The sequence below is a fragment of the Poecilia formosa genome, unplaced genomic scaffold, assembly GCF_000485575.1.
Source record: "Poecilia formosa unplaced genomic scaffold, Poecilia_formosa-5.1.2 Scaffold152, whole genome shotgun sequence".
NCBI classification, from domain to species: domain Eukaryota; kingdom Metazoa; phylum Chordata; class Actinopteri; order Cyprinodontiformes; family Poeciliidae; genus Poecilia; species Poecilia formosa.
The window spans coordinates 1427680-1445900 of NW_006800091.1; the positions used below are offsets into that span (position 1 = coordinate 1427680).

Consider the following 18221-nt stretch of genomic DNA (forward strand, 5'->3'; position numbering starts at 1 on the left):
AATGCCTCTCTACATCATAAACATGCTTTTCTGGGGATGACCAGCATTTTTAAAGAGGGGGCCCAAGCCCCCCAGCCACTTTTGGGGGTGCCACTGGTTGGAGTGTATCTCATAAAACAATGAGTGTATCGATGAATACCAATAAATTTGAAAATCTGATTAAATACAGTTACTGTGTGCAGTTTAGTGATCCAACTAGTGTCCTAAAAAAGCAGAATACAAATGGGTTTGTTTCTCTAAAAGTGTTTGTGTGGTTATGATTGCTGTGCCATGCAGTCACAACCAAAGTTACAAAGCATTAATAGTTTTTTTTTAAATTAAGTTATTATAATAGTACCATAAAATATTTTGATAAAACTTTAAGCCCCCTAGTCTGGATAATTGACTATCAAATATGGGGATGGCTAGCATTTTTAAAACGGTAATATTTGATTGCTTCTTGTTTATTTACGAGTCTGGTTGCTTGTTTTCAGCCTGCAGATCATGGCAAAACGGAGCCAGTGGTAGAGGTGGCAGAGCTGGAAGGCGACACTCTGGACCCCCAGACCGGTTTGTTCTACCGCTCCAACAAGGCTCCCTCCGATCCAGTCAACCCACCAACTCAACCTGCAGCAGCTCAGCCACCGCCACCGCTGCTCGTGAGCCAGGCAGAAGCTGAGCCGAGTCGCCCCGTCTCCTCCCCGACCCAGCAGCAGCAGCAGCAGCAGCTGCCACCACCACCGCCCCCACAGCTGCAAAGCAAACCTCAGATCAGCCAACCTTCCTCGTCTTCGTCAACTCCTCCTCTCATTAAGAAAATCCCCAAACCACAGGATCAGACCGCGCCCAAACCTCAACCTTCGTCTCTAAGCCCTCACAAAGACAGAGCGGTGACCGTACCGACCCAAAACGCGGCGAAGACTCCGACCCCCACCACACCAACCAAGACCCCGGTTACACCACAGCTCCCGAAGCTGCAGCAAGCGCCGTCGTCCCACCACAGGCCTCTGCATGCCCCAATGTCACACCCGCCACCACTGCAGGCACACCACCCAGTCAGCACAGAGAAGCCCGCCTCCAGCCAGGTGAGTGAATTCCCAGAGGCAGCTGACAGCCGCACATATTTACATTCATTAGAGTCACGTGAGGCGAGCGGTGTGTGTGTCACGGTGCTGGAGTTTCCCTAGCTTCCTGCTGAAAACAATAAATCCTTTTCATCTTTATCTGGAATCGGAAACTTGGGAGAAATTTATGGCCTTGTTATACAACATTGTTTTGCTACAACCACAAAATGCAATGTATCTTATTAGGAAGTAAGGAGTAAACCGACACAGAAGTAAATAATTGTGATGTGAAACAGATGGTTTAACTTTTTTCCTCCCAAATAAAACTCTGAATATTAGAGTGCATTGATTCCCTCAACTCTGATACCCCTAAATAAAAACAATTATCTTCCAATGTTAATAGTAAATAGAAAAACAGCTGTTATGTGAAGGCCTCATTGTTTTAATAGATAACAACCAGCATTATAAAGACTACAGCTGAATGATTAATTGTGATGAATTGATTATTGAAATAATTGTCAACTAATATCGTAATCAATCATTAACTGTAAATATACAGATTCAAAAAGAGTAGTGATTAAGCCAAAACTGTACAAATAAAGCATATTTTGCATTTGTCTGTAAATGTGGAATTAATCTCTTAATACAATAATTTATAAATGGTAATAAATAGTCACCCGATCAGCTCTACAGTGTATTGATAAGTAGAGATGATAAGGCTGAACTTTCACGTGTTGATGTTAGAAGTATTTTTTAGCTGCAGGTAAAACCTTTGCTACAAATTATCAAACCTTCACTAAAGCAATGATGTGCTCAGCATTGCTGGTGCCACCAATTTTATCAGCTAAGAAAGATTGGTGGCACCAACTAACTTACTCTTTGGTTGCCTAGCAACAACCTGTTGAGTAACTTGTACGGTAACGGTTCCAAGTTTCGCCACCATGCCTTATAACTGCTTAAAAGTAAAAAACAAACAGGGTGGAGTGGAAAATTTGGATAAAACAGGAAGTGTCACGCCCCAGTTTAGTAGTATTTCATATATTTCAAACAAAAAACAAATCAAGTTATCTATTGATATGAAACACTTCTATCGTGCTACATTTTTCAGCCATATTTGCAGCAATACCAATATTTTAGACCCTCATTCCTCACCAATTTAGGTACAGTATCACTGTAATGTAATAAACTAACGTGGTGTGTCTGATCCTAAATGTCTCTACCACAGCAGCCAATCATCACTCAGAGTGCCACCGTCACCAAGATCACCTTTGGCAGCTCCCACCACCCTACGCCGGTGTTCAGCAGCGGCGAGGCGGCTGCCAAGCTGCTGCCGGAGTCCAGCTCAGGACCTTCAGGGGACAAGCCATCGGTGTCAGACATCCTCAAGATCTCCATGATGGAGGCAGAGATCGACCCCAGCACGGAGCCCATGGTGGTGGATTCCTCCAGTGACCGCGGCCCTCTGGGGAAGACCCTGGACGTCCAGTCCGTGTCAGGGACGCTGGACTCGGGTCAGTTCATCAGCAGCTCCGGGGCCAGCATTCGCCACCCCAAGCCCCAGCAGTTCAGCTGCGTGCAGGGCCTGGCAGCACAGAGCAGCAAGGACGACCTGGAGGTCATCGAGGTGAGTTTCTGGTTACTGAGCGGCGCAGGTAATAAATCACCCAGCCGGAGCCTGTCAGCATGTCTGTCACATACTGACTTCTTCACGGAAACCTTGTAGAAAACAGTCAGGTAGCTACGATGCTGACTGGGAAGGCTGGCTGCAGATAAATCATGTTGTACTGTAGAGATGGCAGAAGAAGTGTTTATAGATGCAGTGTAAAAATAAAAGCTCAGCTCACTTTTTTTTAAATGATCATCTCGGTACCAAATGTCAACCATGTTTCATAGCAAACCATCATCAAAAATCATTCGGACATTTCTTAAGCAGTTAATTTGTCCCCCTTTTGTCAAATAAGATTCATCCAACAAGTGTTTTCTTTTTAGTTCATAAAATGTATTTTTGAGGTAAAAGCTAGACTTGTTTTCCTTCTGCTGTCTCCCATAACTTTTCAACTGTTATTAATTGAATTGTGGATAAACAAAGGTTAAAACAAGTCATTTATTAATCATTCAGTCTTTCATCCATCCAAATAACTAACTAGACATCCATCCATCCACTCATTCTCCCAGCACCCTGCCATCTATCCATCCATTGGTTCACCCATAGGTCAGTCCAACTGTTTACAACATCCAAATATTCTTCTGTGAACCAGTCCATCTAATCCATCTTGCTCTCCATCCATCCAACTGTCCTACATTCTACATCCATCCTGCCATCTATCAGTCTAATTTTTCATTAAGACAACTGTTTAATCATCCACTCCTCATTCTGTCCTTCATCCATCCTGTCATCTTTGCATCCATCCAAATATTGTTCAATCTCCCCATCCATTCATCAAATTGTTTCTCAAACATCCTGATGTCTATCAATCCATCTTTCCAACTATTAATGAATGACCATGGAACATTCATCCATGTTTCTGTCCTTCAGTCCATCTGACCATCTACCCACATAAATGTTTTTCCTCCATTTGACTATTCATCCAACCATCAAACCATTCAACCATCCAACTGTTAGCCGTTCATCCTCTGGTTCTTCCAAGTTCCAGATTCAGCATGTAGAAATATCTGCCATAAATTCATAGTGATGGCAACCAAGAGAAATCCTGATATGAGTCATGAAAAGTTTTAATTGTTTACAGAAAAATTGATGGTAGTCTCAGTTTAATTTTGCACCATGAAAGCAGAAAGTCAGTGTTAGCTCATGGTTGCTGTTGGCAGATCCTGAACTGGAGCCTCTGTGATCCATACAGGTGATCCCTCAGTTCTCCATCCTGCCAGACTCCAGCCAGTCTAACGTTGTGGTGGAGCCCAGCGGCTTCCTGGAGATCACCAACTACACCAGCCAGCAGCTGGAGGAGGACAGCCCCATGGAGCAGGAGGTGGACAGCAGCAATGATGAGGCCGCGGCTGCCAGCCCCGCAGAGCAGCCGTAGATGCTCTGAGGCAGGGACTCCGGCACTTCTTCACTTTCAACCAGCAGACTGATTATCCATTTCCAGCTCAGACCCAGCAGACCATTTAGTTTTTTCTTGTAAAATATTAGTTTGTTAGTCTTTTCTCTCCACAGCTAACGGCCCATGTGGTTTTTATTGCTGAACATGTGAGCGAGGTGAAAGGATTAGCTTTAGTTCAGAACAGCTGGAAAACGTTCCAGCGTGTCAACTTACCCGCAGGACTTTGAGACCTTTACACATTTATAACCTGGAGCTTTTCAGAATATTTGGGTCCACTTTGCATCATTTCAGAAACATATACTGTATTTGTGTTGACAGCAGTCCAAAGCGACTCCTTTCTCATCAGATAAACTGTATTTTTATCCTGACTGAATTTGTAACCATAAACTTTCCGACACGTTTGGGATTTAAGGATTCAGAAAAGGGAACAAAGCTGGAGCGAATTTAATTCAGAGACTCAAAGCAGATCCAGAAAGAGGCCTGGAGCACAGGTTCTGTCCAACTGATGTTTTACACAAACAAGAAGAAACAAGCGATTGATTGTACCATCGTTTTGTTGTTGAGGTGAAGGAAAAAAAGCTGCAGTGAGAAGGTATACATTTGTCTTGGTATAGTGTGTTTCAGCTGCATTTCTTTTCTACTTTTTCAAAATAGAGGACTAGCTGTGAGAAATCATTTAATCTGCACAATAAATCAGCTGAATAAATCCTTAGTTTGTTTTAAATGATCCATTTATTTTCACATATAAAAGGCAAAAGCAGAAAGTTTTACCCAGAGGTCGACTTGCACGAGCGTTTCTATTGCCAAGATCCTTGTGGACGTTCAAGGATATTTTGTTCAGCCTATGATTTTTCATTTTGGCTTTCTAAATTTTGAAACCTCTGCAGCAGTAACCTGGTGGAAGCAGTACATTATTAATTCTTTTATCATTTTATTAATCTAGCGGTGACAACTTTAAAAGTAAAAGTTTGAGACCTCTTTGCCCCTGCAAGATATCCTGTCACACTCTTAATAGTTGAGCACTCATCAGAAAATGATCTTCTTTTGCACAGTATATTTGTGTATGTATTGTTCTTGTTCCAACCATTTTTTTGCAGAACAGTTCTGCAACATTTATAATCCACAGAAACAATTTTGCCTTCAGTTCAGCTAAATAAAGCTAGTCTTGAAAAACTAGCTTATGCTTTTTAATATCTACTATAGAAAATTTTATATTAATTTTATATTAACCACAACTTTTACTAAGGTTGAGGTTTAAAAATAAAGACAAACATTTGAAGGTGGTATACATTTTTCTCTACAGTATGTTATTTGAGGAAAATGAAGTTTCCAGCTGTATGACAAGAAAAAAGTAGTTCTAAAACCTTTACTGCCATTTTGTTGTGGAAATTCAATACATGTACAATTGGAAAAGTACAAAACCGACATTTATTATTACAGCTCTATGTGAAAACTTTGCTGGTTCTTTATCAGTTTTAACCAGATATTAAGAGCCACAGGTTACAATCGCTAGGTTAGCCTGCCTTTTGTTTTATACCTGCAAAAGACAAGTCGGCAAGGAAAGCAATCAGACCTCTGTAAAATCCCGTCATAAAAGCTCGCTTTACTTATTTGGGAAAAAGTTTAATAATTTATTATTTATATTCCCCTTCTTGAAAGTACATGCTGCGTTAATGAAGTCCACAGTCAACATCACCTCCATCGCAGTAGTCAGGAGAAAAAAACCTCATTAACATGAATGTTTTAATGGCCATTGTTAGCTAAACTATAGCTAAAAAAAGTTTCGCCACTACTGAAAGTTATGCGTTTTACCCTTTTAAAACATACTAAAGTAAATATATACCGCTATACATAAATAAAAAAATAAGCTCACCGTTTTCACTTGTATCGTTTTCTTTCAGAAGTTAGCACACAAACCAGCAACCATTCCCTCAGGCCTCTGCTTGAGTTCAGTTACGTAAGGTGAGCGCGAGGGTTGTTATGGCAACATAGACATGAATACGAGTAGCAGGCTGTGTTGTTGCCCAAATATACGTCTGTCAGCAAAAAGATATCTAAGTACGTGTTATATAATCTTGACACAATTGCCGATATTTTAGAAAATTGGCAATAATCGTCTAATTTATAAGATAATATTGGTCTACATCTGAATTTAAAGTAACAGCTCCGCAGAGATTTAATTTTTAGGATAAAATTTAACTTCTACCTATATTTTGTCTAAATTCTGTTATGTTTCAGTGACTTTTTTTGATCAAGGGTATTTTAAATTGCTTTTTATTACGAATTTGAGGATCAACACTAGGGCTACACGATATCAAGGAACTACCTTGTTGTCTTAGCTTTGCTGAAAATTGTGATGATGACTTCATTTGTGATTAACCAACCTTTTCCTGACTTGCATTGTTTTCACTCTCATGAAAAACCGACACAAGTTGAGGTGGCTTTAGGTTTCATCTTTCCAACACCTTATCTGCAGCTCTCAGTCATCTTCCTGGGAGTTTTTCAGTAATTCAAACCATGGGACATCAGATCAGAACGACTCACATGGCATCATTAGGGAGGTTTTTGGAATGTCAAGCAACAATAAACCAAACATTGAGCTGAATAGAGGCAACAGCCAGTATCACATGTATCCTAGATGCCCCATGAGTCGCCTCTAATGGCCCTATTGTGACATTGTTCTTACTACAAATACTCTTGCTTCTGGAGTACAATTGCAGAAGCTTGTTGATGAGAATTGAAATGTCTTCAAGAAACAATAAAATCAGTTCAAGTCCAGTTGCTGAAAACGATAATTTAACTGATTCTCAGCAAATTTAATTTAGAAAGGAAGATCATCTTTTATTTAAAGTGCATGAAAAAAAGTCAGAATTTAAAGCTTGCTGTATTATTTTTAATCAAAATGGGAAGTTGAGCAAGTTATATCAAACATCTAAATATCTGACCAAAAAAGACAAAAAATGTCTCCATCTTATGAAAGAAACACACTTGACGCATCTCTGCATGTTTTTTCTTTTGTCCGGCTTAAATTTTCAGATCAAAAATGTTTTAATACAAGACAACAATAACCTATGTAAGTGCAAATTACATTTAAACCCTTTAAAAAATTACTCAGACTTGATTTAACAGATAACAGGACATGAATCATATGGGAGAGGTTTAGATTTAATTCTCCTTTCACTTTATTTCCCTTTGGGATTAATAAAGTATTTTTAATTTGAATTTGTTGCTTATGTTTTTTGTTGATTTCCCTGAAGGTCTGAAAGTGATGGCTTCTGATTTAAATATCCAAAATTAATAAAACTTCTGACATCAAGTTAACAGATTCAAAAAATTAACTTTCAGACTCTTAAAAATGTAACATATCATCTGGAAATAATAAAAAACTGGTCCTTAGTTTGCTTTTGCAGGACATGACAACTAATTTGAAATGCAGAGTAGTTTTTGTCCAACTGGTTGCCACCTATTTTTCATTTCAACTTCAATCACTGAGGTTTAACAGACTGCAGTTAGGGATCATATATTTACTTAAACCTGGCCTGAAATCAGCTTCAGCAGCCAAAAATATATTTAAGAAGTCTTGAATGCACTCCTGCTGAGGCTAATAAAAACATATTCACTGCCGTGAAGAGAGCGGGGTTCATAATGGTTGGAGACTGTGAGCTTGCTGTCAGAGGTTTGTTGTCTCAGCTTTCTTGTAAAAACCTCACTGCACACTACATGCCGGCGTTTTTCCTCCTCAAGCTGAAAGTGATCCAGACTGCAGAGGCTGATGGGTTGACCTCAACCTGCACACATGTGGCTTTATTTAGGAGCATGCTGACTTATCAGCCTGCAGCCCTGAACCCCTGCTTGGAAAACGATGACTGAGTCTGACAGAACATCGCAGTTTACGCACACTGCTGCTGACTCATCTGAACAAGACAAAAAGATTGGTAAACATTTGCAGCTGGAAGTGTCACAAAAGTTGAGTCAATGATGTATTAACACAGCATGCCTATATTGCACACATACAAATGCATTTAATTTCCTGTTTTTTAAATTTTGTAAAAACAGTTTCATCCTTTCATGTCACACGTTTGCAATTTTATTCAGTGTTAATCGAACATGAAATTCCAATTAAATATATTGACATTTGTGGTTATATTGTGACAAAATGTGAGCATGACAACAAAATTCTCTCGATTTATGAGAAATTAAAAAAAATTACTGTTGAATTTATCTGAAATACCCAATCAAATACATTCAAATATATTCTATTGATAATATAAAATGTTTTTTTATTTCCTGAGTAAAACAGTCAAAAAGAGAAAGAAAAGTAATCTTCCTACAGTAATGCTGCTTTACCGATTCTGATGCCACTGAATGATTAAATTAACTAAATAAATCATAAAATCTGTAGGTAGTTTAAAAGTAAAATTTAATTAGAAAACATAGCCATTAAGGTTCTTTAAGATTTACACCAATAGATGTGCTTTTAGTTTAGTGTGAAACTAATGCAGTTACTCATGCTGCAGTGTGTGCTAAACAATTATTTAGATTAATAAAGAAACTATTATATGTCTGCATTTCCAAAGAAACGAAACAGCCAACAGGAGAACAACATCAGGGCTACATTGTGTGTTGAGTTACCAACTGTATGGTGAGTTTCTGAACATGTGAGAGCGAATAAAGCAACGGCGTGTTGGTGTATCATACGATACATTAATAAATTACAAAAACGTTCAGGCTTGACAAGTAGATTAAAATGTCTCGCAGGTAAAATACAGCTGGAGACAGTTTGGCGTTTGGTGGTCTGTTACTCTGCAGGAAGGTTTATGGGTGAACCGGATCACAGAATCGAGTAGGAGTTTCCTCCAGCAGGTCTGCCATTTATCATGGGGGCTAGAGCAGCATTCCTCCAGCTTTAGTTGACTTGATTTACTTTCTTTTTGTCTGAGTGCAGGATTAGCTGCTTGGCCCTCCTCAGAAAGTCAGAGGTGGGCTTAGTCATATTGGGGCCCAAGGGTTAATAAAGACAGGGGTCCCTTAATTTTCCTTGCTTGTCATAGCTTTTATACTCATATCTTTGTTCTTCAACAATGAAATATGACGGTTTATTCACTTGAGCAGTGAATACAACTGCTTTTAGATGCACTTCCTATTGGGCAGGTTTTAATGGAATCACGACATGGTCTTCTCATTGTTATTCAGCCAAATCTGAATGAACCTCATAAGTCAGAATTAACATTAAAAATACTTATTTCAGGATCTAATTACGTAGACATCATACAGCAGTGCTCAGTTTACGGAAATAATAATGGGCGCTGACGTCTATGGATCAATGTTATAGTTTTCAACAGTGGCAGTTGACGGTATCGCCACAAGATCATGAGACGAAGGAAGCTAATAAAGAAACAAGCACAGCTAATACCAATGGCCTTCATTGGAGCACTGATTGAAACTTCTGTAGAGAAGTCTGTTTGGATGTGTAGTCAGAACCAGACCAGTGATGTGTTTTCATAATTATAATTTTCAGTCATTATTTGCGTCTGGATTTACCACGTTAGCTTCTTCTGCTGCAGAATTATGCTTGTCGCACGTCAATGACGTATGTATTTTGGCCCACAACCATTTAGTGGCTCATGGACCAACAGCAGAGTTTTAACCCTTGTATGTAGAAATGTGGTCCAACCGACCCCACACACGTAAAACTTGTATCATTTGCCATTGTCCTCTATGATTGCCTCAGTCCTCACACGCACAAGGGTTAAAATGTAATCTTTTAAAAACAGGAAGCCAGAGCAGTGAAGATCTGGCTCCAATATGATCCATTGTCCTGGTGGTGTTCATTCAGACCAGTGAAGACTCTGTTGAAGTAATCAATTCAATAAAAAATAAAAAAACACACGAGTTTCTCAAAACAAAAAGACTGAACAGGAAGAACAATTTTACAACATAAGAAAAAATATAAAACAGATAAAATATGTTGTTTAAAACAAAATCAATGTGTTGGATTTTAAACAAGAAAACAAACTTGTTTGGAGATAACCAGATGATTAACTTATCACAATGGCCAGTTTTAGTGTTTTTAATATCACTTTGGTACAATCAGTGAGAAATGTTCCTTGATGTGACATCTTCTGCTCCTCTGTCCTGGTTTCTAGGTCAAATTCACGAACAATATTTACCCATTATCTTGGGAAAACAAGTTTTATTATCTCTAGATTATGAGATAAATAGTTCAACTCTAAGTGGTGTCAGTAGTATTTTTCTATGCATTACTGCTCTTGGTTTCTGTAGCAGACAAAAAGAAACCCTACAGCTCAGTTTTTAAACTACAACTTTAGTAGTAGCAGTTTACTTAATTGCTAAATTTATGTACAGAATTCTCAGTTTCTCTATTACATGCACCAAAATCAAATGTACAGTGCTAAAAAAAAAAATTCAGCTCAGATTAGCTTTAGATCAATTCCTTATTCAAAATTGACTTTTTGCTCACATTTTGTGCAACCATTTGGGCTTCTACTGTTTCAAAAAAAAAGTCCAAGTGCTTAAAAAAAGATCCTGCTGTTCTCTGGCAATAAGTTGATATTTTTGGGCATCTGGAAACCAAAATATTTTTAAGTCACCCACTTCATTATTAGAAAACAAACGCATTTGTTCAGCTAGTTTTACTGTACAATGGCTGCTGGAAAAGATGGGTGTTTTGTTGCCGACTTACCACCCAAGAAACCACTTGCTGCATTCTTGTTGGTTGTGCAGGAGGCTCAACTTCTGTTTTTCAATGATCTATGGTTGTATATCTCTGCAGTCATTTTCACATGTCAAAATGACATGTGAAAATGTCACATGTCATTTTCACATGTCAAAATGAAGACATTGATTTGGAGGTCATGGCCAGCAGCAACTTGCATATTTGCATAAATGTGACAGAGGCTTAAAACATTTCATCCTTAAAGGAGCTAAAAATAAGCAGAACTTGGTGGGTTAAATCTCAACAGAATTACTTTGTGCAAAAAAAGTTAAAGGAAATTTTTTTTTTTTTTTTTTTATTAATAGCCCACAGACTTATAACTTTTTTAAAAGTAAGTGTACTGGGTCCCCTTTAAATAATTTCCAGGCTCATGTTTCTCTTCAATCCTGGTTTATTATACTTTGGCATCTCTCTGTGTATCTGATTAAATTGCAGATGTTCTGCTGGTTTGACTTAAGATATCTTCAGGGCAGATCTGTTGGACACACTTCTCCAGGTGAAAATAAGAAACATCAGCTAACATCAAAATTACCTTTGAAGGAAAAAATTCATTTTCCAGCCCAAGTGTTGCAATAACTCTCTTACTTGCCTTTTTCGGCAATAAAAAAAAAAACCTCTTGTTTTGTGTATGGACAATAAAATGAGAAATCTGGCCCAGATTGTATTTATCTCAGGAGCTATAATCAGCGTCCGGCTCATTTAAAATGCTGAAACAATGTTCTTGGCAGAAGCTCAAAGTAGAGTTTGTTGCAGAGTTGTTTTTTCAGTTTGTTGCAGAAGCACAAGATGGCAGATTCCTGATTTATTTATGTCTGCTGCCCTCTATACTTTTTCTCCACAGCTTCAGATGCAGGAGCAACGTGAGACTTAATGCAGAATCCATACGAGACAATCAGATTAATGTTCCTGCAGGAAGTCAGGCTGACCTCTGACCTTTCTCATGATCTTTACTGATAAATGGGGACAGTAAGTGCTCTGTGGGAGTGCTGGGGTTACTGAAGATGAGAAATAAGATGTGATCTGCATGCAGTTTCACTAACGCTGGAGATCATGGAGGTTCAGTCAACCTCTGAAGATGGAGAGCAATAGGATCATTCATCTACAACAAAAAGCTTCTTCAGATGATGGTTTCTTGACATGAAACAGAAACAGAAAAAATGGGCTGGATTGCATGTTATATTTACATGAACATGCTCTGGTATGACTTGAATGCAGCAAGGATTTGTTTGAGCAGCAGAAGGAATGATGATAATGTAAATATATTAAAGCTGTAGCTACTTTAGGGCAAAGTTACAGAGATAACAGGTTAGAGATTGTGAAAATAAGACTGTTTATCCTCCACATCTGTAGATTCATGCTCCATGACGATCAAACCAGAGGCTGGATTTAACTCCATCATGAGGTCAAGCTTGTAGTTTTAACTAAAACAATTTTTCAAAAGATATAATCTTTTCCATCTGAGGGAAAAGTAGCATCGTCACAAATACTGGATGCGTTATTCAACAAATACATTTTTTCAGTTTAGAAATGACTAATTTTTAAAAAATGACTTGAACATCTATTAATTTTAGTAAAAAGAATTTTTTACTATAGAACAATATAATGAAATCAGTATAGAACAATCCAGCAGTAGATATGTTAAAATTGATTCCACATACACAGAGTTTAATCCTATTTTAAAAGTTGATAGTGCAGCTTTAAATGACTTTCAACGAAGTCTTTGAAAAAGAAAGCATGATAACAGATTCAACATACAAGAAAAAAAGTTCAAACAAGAGAATCAATAACAATAAGTAGATTTTAGGGCCTGTGGTACCAATTCAAAGGTGATTTGAACAATTAATTTATGTAAACATTGAATAACAATAGCAGTTATAATGTGCTGACTTAAGAAACATTGTTTCAATTAACTACTTGATGTAACTCATTTATTGAATCCAAATTATTTTTATCTGGATATTTAGAAAGAAAGCATAATTTTTATCCTCGAAATTAGTAAATATCAATATCAAAACAAAAAAAAGAATCAATAGATGGATTTAATCAACATTGTAATATTAGTAAATCCAACATTTTAATCAGTGATATCATTGTCTATTTAATGGTTTTAAGTTTACTTAATTAAATCAGTAGTTTTACTTAAAGTCTAAAATCTACTCTGTTATATTATCACTTTTTGTAATTTTAAGTAAATAACGGTCAAACTTTTTCAGTCTATTTGTTCAGCAACAGAACAAGACCGACAGATTTTCATCTTGTAGCAGAAAATTTAATTTTTAGGTTAATTTAAAACATTGGAATATCTGAGAAGATTCATTTTTATTTCCTTAAAAGGAAATTGAAGTGTTTTTCCCAGATGCTCAGAGTAATTTCTCACTTTCTACTCTAATGATGGGCCAGCGCCTGAGTCAGCAGTGACTCCTTTGATCCAGTTTCCTCTTACAGCACAGTTCTTCTGATCTCAGCAGGACCAAACCAGAAGTCCAGGTTTAATTATGATTCACTGCCCGCTCACAGAGGAGAGGAAAAGTCACTGAGGTCTGTTTCCAATTTGAGAACCACAAATATTTTCCATTCACTTCCTCTGATTCTATCGTTGTTCATCTAATAAACAACTAATTTGAAAAAAGAAAAAGGTGGTGGGATTTTATGCAAACAGGAAGACGTCCTTTGAAAGACAGGAGATGATGCCTTTGAGTGGAGCAGAACAGCTGTGAAAGCTGGTAAAACACCACCTGAACTCTGTTTTCGTTTCTCCAATCTGGTGTGTATGCTGCAGATTTGGTTTGGGATAAACATGGTTGTAATTCAGAGAGCTTGTGAACCAAGTTGTCCCTGCGGACCAGAGGACCTAGTGCTGGAAAAATACCCAGATTCTGCAGAGCAGAGGTCTAGTTTGATCTACCACTAGCTCATTTATTGGGAACAAAGTCCAAAAGGAAATAATTTTCTGTTAGTTTCTACAGTTTGTTTGGATGCATTTAGTCTCCGTTGATGCGTTAAGACAATTATTTGTGCAATGTAGGAGTCTACTTGTTGTTGCCAGAAGTGGAAAAGAAAGGGAATAAAGAAAATGAAGGAAGAATGTTGGGACAAAACATTAAAGGGAAAGAGGGATACAAGGACAAAGGAGAGAAAGAAGGGTGACCACCTTACAAATCTCCTAAACCTGCAGAGAGAAAAAGAGAACAGAAAAAACACAGTAACAAACTGCATGCATACATGTCACTAATTAATAAAGGATAACTGCAGCCCAATAGTTTCAGATCAGTGTACAGAGGTGCCGTGAGTTTCTCCAGCTGTGAACAGAAACAAAGAGAAGTTATCATCTTTGGACCTAAAGAGGAACAATCTGCAGTCACACAGATTCAGTTATTACTTCAGTTATTTAATAAATAAATAGTTAATAAATGAATAGTTATTATTACAACTAGAAATCAGAATGAAATCTGGGTGTGGTGATGAACTCTGACCTGAGCCTTCAGAGCAACAAGAAGACCGTTACAAAGTCGGCCTCCTATCACCTGAAGAACATTTCCAGGATTTATGTCCCAGCAAGATCTAGAGAAACTCATCCATGATTTATCTTTAGTCACATTGATTACTGCAGTACCTGCCTAAAAAAAAAAAAGATCAGACAGCTGCAGCTGATCCAGAACGCTCACATGGGTGTTGATAGTCTGAGATTCGAATGGATTTGGGACCAAATTTGCAACATTTGTTACATTTTCAGCTGCTCTGGTTCTCTTTCACTTGACAAAATGTTTATTGATGTTTTATAATTGGTTTCTGTATTATGTTTTTAATCACGTAAATCACTTTGAAATGTGTTACACAAATGCATTTAAACAGTAGCCTAGCCCACCAGGACAAGAGCTCTGAGGAAACCACCCAATATTTTCATCTCTACCTATATTTTTCAGTTTTCTTTCAGGTTTATTTAAAGCTGTCATCATTTTACCCCCATAGAAATACCTATTATATCCACCTGACAGAAGTAAATCAAGCGCCAACTGTGTTATGGCCTGGGAGAGCCTATTTTTGTTAGTTTGTTTTTTTGAGGTTTTGGTATAAAAACCTTGCGGGGATGAGATGAAAACTGCATAAGTGACTGAAAGCCACACCGCAGGACAAACTCAACGAACCAGCAAACCTCTGAGGTTTCGGCTTCCAACAAGCGGTGAACCCATGTCTTGTAGCTCATCACTTAGAAATTATTTTGTGGTTGTGCAATAGTGAATTAAAAAGGAGTAGCACTGCTGTGTGAAACTGAATGAACACCACAAAATTCCCTGTGTTTGTTAATTGAGTTTGCAAAGAGGAATGATCATTACTCATAAACACAGTCTAGACAGGTCCAGATAAAACAGATCCAGATCACTGCCAGTATTTCCCAAAGCTCCACAAAGAAAGAAGGAAAACATACACCCAGACAGTGTTTTTTGTTTTGTAGCTAAAGATCCTATTTTAAATGCTGTTATTTAACCATCAAACATTCTGACTGCATCACCGCATCTGGAAAATAAGACATAACCCAAACATGTTTTTCTATTCACATGAAAGCCGGTTTTCTAACGAAGCTCTTCGCCCTGACAGTCATTAAGAGTCGTTTTCCCTTCACCGATGTGAAACAGGATGGCTGGTTGATGATTTCCTGTACCACCCTGGACTGTACATTAGGCCCAGTAAGTGTCTCCGGGGAGGCGAAGCGGGTGGAGGGTCTGACTCACCGACGGTGAAAGCTTTTTGTTTGACAGTCCAGATAAAGCCACTCATGAACAACAGAGCTTTTTCATTTCTTAAAAGCGAAACTCTGCAGAAAACAGAGAGAAGAAGGCCATCAGGGCAGAAATGTTACATTAAAAACAGTTCAATAGGTTTAGCATTAAAACATTAACCTTTATTTAGTAAATCAAACTTTTCTGTGGGGTTAAAGGTTTTGCATTGTTTCCAGACATTACAGGTTGGGTCTGATACGGTTAGTTGAAATAATCGTCAACTATTTGATTAATCGTTAACTGGAGTATGCAGATTCAAAAAGGTAATTTGCTAAAAGGACATAATCAGAGCAGAAATGAGTCAAAACTAAAGATTTTGGCTGAAGATTTCATTTATTTCTTAGATGCAACATTTTGCATCTGAGAAAAAAAGCCCTTCTTTGTATGTTTTCTAAACAGAACTCCTCAAGTGACATTTTTAGCTTCACCTGGTTCAAATTCTGAAAAAAATATCTTCTATTAAACAACTTTTGCAATCCAATTATTAATCAATCAAAAAAATAATCAGAAGGGGTTGAAAGTTTCACAAGATATTTGTCTAGCTGAAGATGCATCCTTTCCTTTCCTGTTATTGCATTTTAGACATCTGGTTGATTGTCTTATTTAACAAGGAATTATTTATTTACATATTTTAACGTATTTCCAATATTGTATAAGAAAGTGTTTAAATAATGCAGAGTGTCCTAATTTTTTCTTAGAATAATTGGTAAAATCATAAATAATTGCTGAAATAATCATTAGTTGCAGTCCTAATTACTAGCATGATAAGCTCCAAATGTATTTAAATGAAACGCGTTCCGATGAAAAGGTGGATCTGAAAAGAGTAATTGTAGGCCTGAATTATGAAAACAAATTTGTAATTTGCAGACCTTTCCAGTCAAGGGGAAGTTATACTGACCTAATTAGCATGAACCATGTTCCTCATAAGCCTGTAATGTATTCAAACACAATGTCACTGTTATCTAGGGAAATCACCTTCTGTAAACTGATACAGAGCAACATCACAGTGGTAAGTTTACAATTTTCCCATTTAAAACAAGCCACTCAAATGCAGCACCGCAAAGTGAAACCGACAGCTAAAAAAGTACCTCTGTTTTGAATGTTTTGTATTAACATCAGGAGGTAATACATTACTAAATTCCCAGGCAAAGTATAGACAGCTTCTTGCAAAAGCAATTGAAATAGGTTCAGAAATATAAAACTAATAACATTCATACCTTTATACCAGTATACAGCTGTAGATCAGAGTGTCAAACTCTTGTCGTCAAGGGCTTTTGCCCAGCAACAAAACCATCCCTCAGGCGAGTCCAACACACCTGAAATGAATGACCGAATCACTTCCTCGTTCAGGTGTGATGACGCAGAGCCAAATCTATTTTTAAGACCCATTTATATCCTAGCTTCAAATTTGTAGCTGAGGTTTTCAAATGTTGCTTCAATATTCCAACATAATGTTCTTTTCTCATGATGCCGTCTATGAAGTGCACCAGTTTCTCCATTTCTCATATTTCACAGTTAAAATGGCACAAGCAAACCCAACCCCTTAATTTCTAGTTTTATCAGAACCAAAACGTCTCCAAAAAATTTGTCGTATCTTCAGTTTATTTCTCTTATATCTAAAAAATTATTTTCTAGATAATCATCTTCAAAGCATGATGGTCAAGTAGTTTGCCAAAATGATATAAAATGGAGCCAACATGTAGATAATAAAATCAATCATTTTGTTTAAACTGCTTGTGTCGAAACATTTTTTTACTGTGGGTCTGTCTCCAGGTTGAAAGCATTCAGAGGTCACACATTTGTTTTTCACTTTTACAGCAATGAATTAATTTCTTTTTAACCAATTCAGCCTGAAATTAAACATGCCATATCGAAATGAAATAGGTTAGGTTAGAAAAGAACACATTTTTGTAGGTCCGAAAACGAGTTCTCGGATACTTTTGGGTCAATTTTTTTAATATTTTAATGGTCCAGAACATTTTTTTTGCCACCAGCTTACTAGTAATTGTGGGCACCGCTAACTAAAACGTTAGCTGCGCTATCACTAGAGAACTTCTACAATAGCTAAAATGCTATACAAATGTAATATTTAATGCAAGCTAATGCTAAACTGCTAAATTAAATCATGTTTGATACCCACCATGTGTCAAAGACACACCGTGTTGACAGCGTACCACTCAACAAGGTCAAAATTGTACACCTACCTTCACGTTTTGCGCTTCAGGAAGTGATTCTTCGGAACAAAACTTTCACTCATAGTTTCCGTTTTATAGTTTTGTTAACGCTGTTGCTGATATTTTCCTAACTGACCATGGCAGGGCTTCGATCAGAAAGCACGCAGCAGGACATCAGTAGGTTTTAAGCTATTTACAATAGGACTACAGCTATTCATTCTGGGTGCAGAATAAATGTCACCCATAGTTTAACACAGGTGTGGGCAATCCTGGTCCTGAAGGGCCGTCAACTCTTAGATGTCTCCCTGGTCCAACACGCTTGAATCCAACAGCTGAATCACCTCCTAAGTGCAGTCAGGTTCTCCAGAGTCCTGCTAATGACCTCATTATTTGACTCAGGTGTGTTGAAGTAGAGATACATCTAAAAG

General features: G+C 37.7%; 1 protein-coding gene and 2 long non-coding RNA genes across 4 annotated transcripts in view; 1 reads left to right on the plus strand and 2 right to left on the minus strand.

The window, feature by feature from the left end:
- Positions 1 to 4817, plus strand: part of emsy (EMSY transcriptional repressor, BRCA2 interacting) — a 23166-nt gene extending 18349 nt beyond the window's left edge. For both annotated transcript variants that reach the window (XM_007563885.2, XM_007563886.2), the window contains exons 18-20: positions 474 to 1064; positions 2269 to 2667; positions 3902 to 4817. In XM_007563885.2, the coding sequence (XP_007563947.1) occupies positions 474 to 1064; positions 2269 to 2667; positions 3902 to 4084 (1173 nt within the window). In that variant the 3' untranslated portion in view covers positions 4085 to 4817. The remainder of the gene's footprint in view (positions 1 to 473; positions 1065 to 2268; positions 2668 to 3901) is intronic.
- The window catches only part of LOC107837569 (uncharacterized), an 11853-nt gene extending 990 nt beyond the window's left edge, over positions 1 to 10863 (minus strand). Inside the window, exon 1 of the long non-coding RNA XR_001663590.1 lies at positions 10805 to 10863. This is a non-coding gene — a long non-coding RNA (uncharacterized LOC107837569). The remainder of the gene's footprint in view (positions 1 to 10804) is intronic.
- Positions 10864 to 15279: 4416 nt separating this feature from the next.
- Positions 15280 to 18113, minus strand: LOC103146130 (uncharacterized). Its single transcript, XR_477089.2, has 3 exons — positions 17824 to 18113; positions 16837 to 16935; positions 15280 to 15654 (listed from the first exon to the last, which is right to left on the minus strand). It is a non-coding gene; the product is annotated as an uncharacterized LOC103146130 (long non-coding RNA).
- Positions 18114 to 18221: the final 108 nt, after the last annotated feature.